At 44.8% G+C, this 9,024-nt stretch overlaps 1 protein-coding gene across 1 annotated transcript; it reads left to right on the plus strand.

Moving 5' to 3' along the window:
* The first annotated feature begins 948 nt into the window (after window positions 1–948).
* Window positions 949–1,864, plus strand: LOC120877118 (olfactory receptor 4D6). Its single transcript, XM_040259446.1, is given in 2 exon segments — window positions 949–1,397; window positions 1,399–1,864. Coding segments are annotated over 2 exon segments (915 nt in total).
* Window positions 1,865–9,024: the final 7,160 nt, after the last annotated feature.

Consider the following 9,024-nt stretch of genomic DNA (forward strand, 5'->3'; position numbering starts at 1 on the left):
TGTCCAGGGGGTTTCCCAGGGACAAATACTGGAGTGAGTTGCTATTTCCTCCTCCAGGGGATTGAACCCATGTCTCCTGCATCATAGGCAGATTCTCCATCACTTGAGTCATCAGGGAAGCCGCATTCTGCACGTGGCCAGTACACAATTCGTTCTCCCTGTGAAAGTGTAAGATACCAGTGAAATGGATTGGGTATCTGCTTCTGGACTGCCACAGTTTCAAGCTTCCAGAAGGCACAGACTCGGGAGCCTGTGTCCTTCAGCATAGGCAGCTGCCCCTCGGGCCCCTACACTGTTTCTTTACAATATCTTCATCATCATTTAAAATTAGAAAATTAGCTTATCATTTGACCCAGTATGTCTACGTCTGGCTTTTCATAGGCACACAAAAATGGATTTACAAAATACTGAGAGCAGCATTATTTGAAAACAGTAATTGGGGCCCAACCAAGCCAACTAAGGGCTTGGTGCGTGGTAAAGAATCTGCCTGCAAAGCAAGAGAGACAGGAGACGTGGGTTTGATCCCTGGATTGGGAAGATCCCCTGGAGAAGGAACAGCAACCTTCTCCAGGATTCTTGCCTGGAAAATTCCATGACAGGAGTCTGGCTACAGTCCGTGGGGCCCAGAAGAATTGGCCATGACTCAGTGCCTGCACCACAGCTGTAGAGCACAGGGAACTCTGCTCAGTGTTAGGTGGCAGCCTGGGTGGGAGGGCACTTGGTGTACATACAGGGCTGAGTTCCTTTGCTATTCACCTGAAACTATCACAACATCATCAGCTACACTCCAGTACAAAATAAAAAATTTAAAACAAGACAAAGCAAAAAAAAAACAAAAAAAACCCACCCAATATGTGATCAATGACGTTGCTGCCTTAGGGCACCATGCTGCTCACCATGCTGACGTATCTTTTCCAAAGGGAGACCTGGGGGAGCGTGCTCTCCATCATGGGCCAGAGCAACCACACCAACGTGAGGGAATTTGTCTTCCTGGAACTGACTCACTTCCGGGAACTGGAGCTGTTCCTGTTTGTCATCTTCCTAGCTGTATACGTCACAACCGTGCTGGGCAATGCCCTCATCGTGGTGACCATCACCCAGGAGTCCCACCTCCACACCCCCATGTACTTTCTCCTGCGGAACAAGTCAATCCTGGACATCGTCTTTTCATCCGTCACCGTTCCCAAGTTCCTGGTGGATCTCTTGTCTGAGAGGAAAGCCATCTCCTACAATGGCTGCATGGCACAGATCTTTTTCTTCCACTTTGCTGGAGGGGCAGATATTTTTTTCCTCTCTGTGATGGCCTGGGACAGATATCTCGCAATCTCCAAACCCCTGCATTACGTGGCCATCATGAGGAGAGAGGTGTGGGTGGGCTTGGTGGTGGCTTCCTGGGTGGGTGCTGGTGCTTCCGCTGCCTTTCTGGGGCCCCAGCACCCTCGACGCCTTCTACTGCGACGTGCCCCAGGTGGTTAGACTGGCTTGCACCGACACCTTTGCTCTGGAGCTCCTCCTGATCTCTAACAACGGGCTGGTGACCCTGCTGTGGTTCCTCCTGCTCCTGGGGTCCTACACCGCCACCCTGGTCATGCTGCGATCTCACGCCGGGGAGGGCCGGAGCAAAGCTCTCTCCACCTGCACCTCCCACGTCCTGGTGGTGACTCTTCACTTCGTGCCCTGTGTTTACGTCTACTGCCGGCCCTTCACCATGCTGCCCATGGACACAGCTGTGTCCATCAATAACACGGTCATCACCCCCATGCTGAACCCCGTGATCTACACCCTGAGAAACCAGGAGATGAAGGCAGCCATGAAGAGACTGCAGAGGAGGCTTGGGCCTTTTGAGAGCAATAAACTCGGATGAGCCAGCCGTCAGACTGAGACCAGAAATCTAATGTGAGCCTAGTTTGAGGTTTCCTCAGACTACTAGCCGAGGAATCAGAGACAGCCAGCTCTTTGTCTGTCATTTCTGCATAGCCCCACAGCCACTAAGCTCTGTTAGACAGAGAGACTCTAAGAACAAAAGGGAAAGACTGGGCCGGGGACGGGGGAGAAGTATGTGGTATAAAGCTGAAATCAATAACCTAAGTGCTATCTTTCCTCACTTTTACCATTTGTGATATGGAAATAACGCTGTCTACTTACAAGGTGGTTGTGAGGATGAAACATGATCAATGTGGAGAGGATCGTGGTTGTAAAGGCTCACACGCCTCCTGGCATGAATCAGGCACACAGTCTATGTTCCCTACGACCTACATCTCTGTTGCTAAATACGCCTGTGCTGCGTGTGTGCGCACTAGGTCACTTCAGTCGCGGCCGACTCTCTGAGACCCTATGGACCGACGGCCGCCAGGCTCCTCTGTCCATGGGATTCTCCAGGCAAGAATCCTGGAGTGGGTTGCCGTGCCCTCCTCTAGGGGAATATTCCCCACCCAGGGATTGAATCCACGTCTCTTATGTCTCCAGATGTGCATATATATATATAGAATCTGGGGGCTTTCCAGGCGGTACTAGTGGTAAAGAACCCACCTGCCAATGCAGGAGACACAAGAGAGGAGGGTTCGATTCCTGGGTCGGGAAGATCCCCTGGAGGAGGGCATGGCAACCCACTCCAGTGTTCTTGCCTGGAGAATCCCATGGACAGAGGAGCCTGGAGGGCTACAGTCCACGGGGTCACAAAGAGCTGGGCACAACTGAAGTGACTTAGCACACACTTAGAATGTGGATGCATTTATTTCACATATTTTCTCCCTAATGACTGCTATTTCCAGTTGATTATTAAAATAATCACTTTTTGATTTAATATTGTGAGTACAGAATCTTCAATATATTTCACCAATTAGTAAAAAGAGAAGAAATATATTTTGAGTCAGATGTATGCATGAACAAATCTAGAAATAGACCAAATATACCCTGTCCTCTGGTTCTTTCTACTTTCTTTACACTGAAATTAATCTCAAAAGGACTTGAATAGTTTGGGGATATATCTGCACAAAATGCACATTTATTTTATGTTATCCTGAACTTCCTTCTTCCTTCCATCCCCACTTTCCATTTCACCCCCAGAGCTTTCAGAGCTGGAGCAAAGCTGTAGTTTTCATCTACATATGCACAGACAATTTAGGACAAATCCGTGTGGTACCAAAAAAAAATTACCTAAGAAGTAACTTTTGACTCACTCAAGGCCCATTTTGTGTACCAGGAAAGGAAAAAATATATATAACATATCACATACAGAGCCATTTAAGAATACACACTGAGTCTGTGTTATAAACCACCTCTCTTCCAAGAATAGGATTACAAGAAAGTAGATATATAAGGAGACAATAAATCTGTTTTCTGTTTCTATGCTCACATCAAATTCCACCCTTCTGCCTCCAATAGTCATTCAAAAATAGACCAATAAGTTCATTTGTACCCACAAACTATGGACACCAAGGGGGGAATGGGAAGTGGGATGAATTGAGATCGGGACTGCCGTATGTACTCTGCATAAAATAGAGAACTAATGAGAAGTTAGCTAATGAGAACCTACTGTCCAGCACAAGGAGCTCTACTCAATGTGGTAACAAAAAGGATATAGACATAGATATATAGATATATATAGTATGCAGGTCAGGAAGCAGCAGCTAGAACTGGACAGGGAACAACAGACTGGTTCCAAATAGGAAAAGGAGCACGTCAAGGCTGTATATTGTCACCCTGCTTACTTAACTTCTATGCAGAGTACATCATGAGAAACGCTGGGCTGGAAGAAGCACAAGCTGGACTCAAGATTGCCGGGAGGAATATCAATAACCTCAGATATGCAGATGACACCACCCTTATGGCAGAAAGTGAAGAGGAGGGGGCGGTCCTAAGACGGCAGAGGAATAGGACGGGGAGACCACTTTCTCCCTCACAAATTCCTCAAAAGAACATTTCAACGCGGAGCAAAATCCACAAAACAAATTCTGAATGCAGGCAGAGGACATCAGGCACCCAGAAAAGCAGATCATTGCCTTCAAAAACAGGTAGGAAAAAATATAAAAGACGAAAAGAGACAAAGGAGGAGGGGAGGGAGCTCCGTCCCGGGAAGGGAAGCCCGTCCCGGGAAGGGAATTCTAAGAAGAGAGGTTTCCAAACACCAGAAAACACTCTCCCTGCCGAGTCTGTGGCGAGCCTTGGAAACACAGAGGGCAACATAACAGGAAGGAAAAATTAACAACTAATTAAAACCAACAGATTACAAGCCCAACAGTAACTCCCCCAGCAGAAAAGCAGCGCAGATGCCTGCATCCGCCACTAGCAAGTGGGCGCAGGGCAGGGAAGCGGTAGGCGCGGGCTGCAGCGCTCGGTAAGAAGCGGGCGGGGCGCGTAACCAGAGCGACCGAACTTGGGCCAGCAAACCAGACTGGGGGAGAGCTACCACGCGAAAAGCCCGAACATAGACCCCGCCAGGACCGCACACAGAACAAAGGACGGAACGGAAACAGCCGGCGGCAGACCAGCCCCCGCCGGGGGCAGGCAGCCAGAGCCGTAAGGGCTGGAAAGGGGGCAATCGCAGCCCCGGAGAGACTTTACCGACCAAACTGCAGGCAGGCTTCTTTGCTGAGACTTCTGGGGGTGCTGGACAGTCACCATCCGCCTCACAAGGAGCGCCAGCAGTGCACCCAGAAAACCGAGCAGCAGAGACAGAAAAGGCGACAAGTCGCGGCGACCGAGCTCACCAAACGCCTGAGCTACTCGGTCCTGGGAAGAGCACAAAACGCAGTCCCAACCAAGTCTGTGCCTCTGAGGGCTACCTGAGCGCCGAACCTGAGCGGCTTGGACCGGGGAGGTGCACACAGCCTGGGGCCGGCCTCAGACGGTTCCCGGCTGAGCACCGTGGAGCCGGAGCGGTGTGTGCGCCGTGAGAAGGGACGGGTCCAGCGGGGCTGAGACGCTGTGTGCCCACGACAGTGCTATTGGTTTGCAGCATCCGCCCCTCCCCACAGCGCGACTGAACTCGTGAGCCTAAAAAAACAAAAAAAAAAGTGTCCACCACCGCCCCCCTGTGTCAGGACGGAATTCAGCCACTGAAGACACCAGCAAACAGAAGTTAAACAGAGGGAACTGCCTTGGAAGTGACCCCACACGGCCCACAACATCAGAGAAGGGCCAGATGTATCTTCACTATTTTTACAATCATTCCTTTTTTTTTTCTCTTTTTTTCTAACTTTTTTTTAAATTGTTAAGTCTTCTATTTATCCTCTAATTTTTATTTCTATAACCTACTATTCCTTTTCAAAAAAACACTCTACTTTTTTAAGGCAAACACCATATATACTCTTTGTGTTGTTGGTGGTGGTGTTTTTTAATAATTCTCGTGGCCTTTTTTTTCTTTTTTCTTTCTTTTTTCCTTCTGCTTCTTCTCTTTAATATAGTACTTTTGAAAATCCAACCTCTACTCTACATTTTTAATCTTTGCTTTTTGGTTTTTGTTGTCAATTTTGTACATTTCAAAACCCAAACTTCACTACCCAATTTTACCTGACAGCGAGATTACTGGCTTGACCACTCTCTCCTCCTTTTGGACTCTCCTTTTTATCCACCAGGTGGCCTCTGTCTCTTTCCTCCCCCATCTCTTCTATATCCAACTCTGTGATTCTCTGTGTGTTCTAGATGGTGGAGAACACCTAAGGAACGGATTACTGGCTGGACCTGTCTCTCTCCTTTTCATTCCTCTCTCTTACCCTCCTGGCCACCTCTGCCTACTTCCTCCCTCTCCTCTTCCCTGTATAACTCCGTGAATACCTCTGAGCGGTCCATACTATGGAGCGCACATAAGGAAGTGACTATTGACTAGCTTGCTCTCTCCTCTTTTGATCTCACCGCATCTCATTCCAGTCACCTCTAACTACCCCCTCCCTCTCCTCTCAGTGAACCTCTCTGGGTGTCCCTCAATGTGGAGAAACTTTTCATCTTTAACCTAGATGTTTTATCATCGGTACTGTATAGATGGTGAAGTCTAGAGACCACTGTAAAAATAAAACCGAAAACCAGAAGCATGAGGCTTAAGTCCAAAGCCTGAGAACATCAGAGAACTCCTGAATTCAGGGAACATTAAGCAATAGGAGCTCATCAAACGCCTCCATACCTACACTGAAACCAAGCTCCACCCAAGGGCCAACAAGTTCCAGAGCAAGGCATACCACGCAAATTCTCCAGCAACACAGTAACACACTCTTGAGCTTCAATATACAGGCAGCTCAAAGTTACTCCAAAACTTTTGACATCTCATAACCCATTAGTGGTCACTCCACTGCACTCCAGAGAGAAGAAACCCAGCTCCACCCACCAGACCTCCAACACAAGCCTCCCTAACCAGGAAACCTTGACAAGCCACTGATACAACCCCACCCACAGTGAGGAAGCTCCATAATAAAGAGAACTCCACAAATTACCAGAATATAAAAAGGCCACCCCAAATGCAGCATTATAAACAAGATGAAGAGACAGAGGAATACTCAGCAGGTAAAGCAACAGGAGAAATGCCCACCAAACCAAACAAAAGAGGAAGAGATAGGGAATCTACCTGAGAAAGAATTCCGAATATTGATAGTGAAAATGATCCAAAATCTTGAAATCAAAATGGAATCACAGATAAATAGCCTAGAGACAAGGATTGAGAAGATGCAAGAAAGGTTTAACAAGGACCTAGAAGAAATAAAAAAGAGTCAATATATAATGAATAACGCAATAAATGAGATCAGAAACACTCTGGAGGCAACAAATAGTAGAATAATGGAGGCAGAAGATAGGATTAGTGAAATAGAAGATAGAGTGGTAGAAATAAATGAATCAGAGGGGAAAAAAGAAAAATGAATTAAAAAAATGAGGACAATCTCAGAGACCTCCAGGACAATATGAAATGCTCCAACATTCGAATTATAGGAGTCCCAGAAGAAGAAGACAAAAAGAAAGACCATGAGAAAATCCTTGAGGAGATAATAGTTGAAAACTTCCCTAAAATGGGGAAGGAAATAATCACCCAAGTCCAAGAAACCCAGAGAGTTCCAAATTGGATAAACCCAAGGTGAAACACCCCAAGACACATTTTAATCAAATTAACAAAGATCAAACACAAAGAACAAATATTAAAAGCAGCAAGGGAAAAACAACAAATAACACACAAGGGGATTCCCATAAGGATAACAGCTGATCTCTCAATAGAAACTCTTCAGGCCAGGAGGGAATGGCAAGACATACTTAAAGTGATGAAAGAATAACCTACAGCCCAGATTACTGTACCCAGCAAGGATCTCATTCAAATACGAAGGAGAAATCAAAAGCTTTACAGATAAGCAAAAGCTGAGAGAATTCAGCACCACCAAACCAGCTTTCCAACAAATGCTAAAGGATCTTCTCTAAACAGGAAACACAAAAAGGGTGTATAAACCCGAACCCAAAACAATAAAGTAAATGGTAACGGGATCATACTTATCAATAATTACCTTAAACGTAAATGGGTTGAATGCCCCAACCAAAAGGCAAAGACTGGCTGAATGGATACAAAAACAAGACCCCTCTATATGCTGCTTACAAGAGACCCACCTCAAAACAAGGGACACATACAGACTGAAAGTGAAGGGTTGGAAAAAGATATTCCATGCAAATAGAGACCAAAAGAAAGCAGGAGTGGCAATACTCATATCCGATAAAATAGACTTTAAAACAAAGGCTGTGAAAAGAGACAAAGAAGGCCACTACATAACGATCAAAGGATCAATCCAAGAAGAAGATATAACAATTATAAATATATATGCACCCAATATAGGAGCACCGCAATATGTAGGACAAATGCTAACAAGTATGAAAGGGGAAAGTAACAACAACACAATAATAGTGGGAGACTTTAATACCCCACTCACACCTATGGACAGATCAACTAAACAGAAAATTAACAAAAAACGTAAACTTTAAATGATACATTAGACCAGTTAGACCTAACTGATATCTATAGGACATTTCACCCCAAAACAATGAATTTCACCTTTTTCTCAAGTGCTCATGGAACCTTCTCCAGGATAGATCACATCCTGGGCCATAAATATAACCTTGATAAATTCAAAAAAATCGAAATCATTCCAAGCATCTTTTCTGACCATAATGCATTAAGATTAGATCTCAATTACAGGAGAAAAACTATTAAAAATTCCAACATATGGAGGCTGAACAACATGCTTCTGAATAACCAACAAATCACAGAATAAATCAAAAAAGAAATCAAAATATGCACAGAAACTAATGAAAATGAAAACACAACAACCCAAAACCTGTGGGACACTATAAAAGCAGTGCTAAGAGGAAAGTTCATAGCAATACAGGCATACCTCAAGAAACAAGAAAAAAGTCAAATAAATAACCTAACTCTACACCTAAAGCAACTAGAAAAGGAAGAATTGAGGAACCCCAGAGTTAGTAGAAGGAAAGAAATCTTAAAAATTAGGGCAGAAATAAATGCAAAAGAAACAAAAGAGACCATAGCAAAAATCAACAAAGCCAAAAGCTGGTTCTTTGAAAGGATAAATAAAATTGACAAACCATTAGCCAGACTCATCAAGAAGCAAAGGGAGAAAAATCAAATCAATAAAATTAGAAATGAAAATGGAGAGATCACAACAGACAACACAGAAATACAAAGGATCATAAGAGACTACTATCAGCAATTATATGCTAATAAAATGGACAACGTGGAAAAAATGGACAAATTCTTAGAAAAGTACAACTTTCCAAAACTGAACCAGGAAGAAATAGAAAATCTTAACAGACCCATCACAAGCACATAAATTGAAACTGTAATCAGAAATCTTCCAGCAAACAAAAGCCCAGGTCCAGACGGCTTCACAGCTGAATTCTACCGAAAATTTAGAGAATAGTTAACACCTTTCCTACTCAAACTCTTCCAGAAAATTGCAGAGGGAGGTAAACTTCCAAACTCACTCTATGAGGCCACCATCACCCTAATACCAAAACCTGAGAAAGATGGCACAAAAAAAGAAA

The sequence above is a fragment of the Oryx dammah genome, unplaced genomic scaffold, assembly GCF_014754425.2.
Source record: "Oryx dammah isolate SB20612 unplaced genomic scaffold, SCBI_Odam_1.1 HiC_scaffold_17, whole genome shotgun sequence".
In the NCBI taxonomy this organism is placed as follows: Eukaryota; Metazoa; Chordata; class Mammalia; order Artiodactyla; family Bovidae; genus Oryx; species Oryx dammah.